We start from the raw sequence: 1,053 nt of genomic DNA on the forward strand, positions 1-1,053 counted from the left end.
AATATTTTGGCATTGCTCTTTTACAACCTTTAAACATTTATTAATTTATTTCCAAAAAAAGCTGGTAGTTTACTCAAAAAAAATTCTTGAATTCTTGTAAGTCAAACATTTTGTTAACAAAAGTGTGATGTTTACAAAAAAAAATTTTGCATGGCAACAATTTTTGCAACAAGCTCGTTGTCTAAAAAAAAATTGTGGTAGGTTTCCATTTAAAAAAAAAAGTTACTATGTTTATCTCATAAGTATAAACAATTAATTAATATTCAAATTTTTTTTTGAATAGCATTTTTATAGCCATTGCCAAAAAATTTGATAGTTTCACCAGAATAACATCGTTTCCAGACTTTTGGATCATCCCTGTATGTTTGAATTGTGTTAGGTATTTGCCAAAAAATTTAATAGTTTTGCCAGAATTACAGCGTATTTCCCATTTTTCAGGAATTGGTGTAACGGAAGAACTCATGTGTGGCGCTTGCCATCACATGGTACTCGAAAAGGACCCATCCAGGTGCACCAACATAACAGTTTTCAATTGCAAACATGCTTTCCACGAACAATGCCAACCTGACAACACCACCAGGTGCGGCATCTGCTATCCATCCGAAAAATAAAATCCCCGGTAGGTTAATCAAATATATTTCCAAAAATCATAATTCTCGTCACTATTTTTGGCTATAGTAAAAATTAATTTTTTTTTTGGGGAATTGACATTTTTTCAAATTAAAACATCAAATATTTGACATGTGGTATTAAATAACACATAATATCAATATCATTAAATAGACATAAAATGCTCAAGAAACAATTATTTTTCCGACTGTTTGCCACCGAAATTAACTCCAAGAGAAAAATGGAATTCAATTAATGTTTCCTCATATTTTCACATTACATTTTTGTATTTTTCTGTTTACTATTTTTTTATTTCATTTAGTCTTCCTGTTTAGTTATATTAAATTASTTTCAGGTTTTCTGTTTTTTCGATTTTTTTGACTACTTTTATCCATTTTTGATATTTTTTCATAATTTTCTTCTTTCTCCAATATTTCTGTCCTA

The 1,053-nt window shown here is 28.7% G+C and overlaps 1 protein-coding gene across 1 annotated transcript in view; it reads left to right on the forward strand.

Annotated features, from left to right (window-relative positions):
• Positions 1-1,053, forward strand: part of LOC123008731 (vacuolar protein sorting-associated protein 41 homolog) — a 9,363-nt gene that overhangs the window by 5,959 nt on the left and 2,351 nt on the right. The window contains exon 11 of the mRNA XM_044404724.1: positions 439-619. Within this exon, the coding sequence (XP_044260659.1) occupies positions 439-611 (173 nt within the window). The 3' untranslated portion in view covers positions 612-619. The remainder of the gene's footprint in view (positions 1-438; positions 620-1,053) is intronic.

The sequence above is a fragment of the Tribolium madens genome, unplaced genomic scaffold, assembly GCF_015345945.1.
Source record: "Tribolium madens isolate multiple individuals breed KSU strain unplaced genomic scaffold, Tmad_KSU_1.1 Scaffold_71;HRSCAF=194;Tcas5.2_LG6, whole genome shotgun sequence".
Classification (NCBI taxonomy): Eukaryota; Metazoa; Arthropoda; class Insecta; order Coleoptera; family Tenebrionidae; genus Tribolium; species Tribolium madens.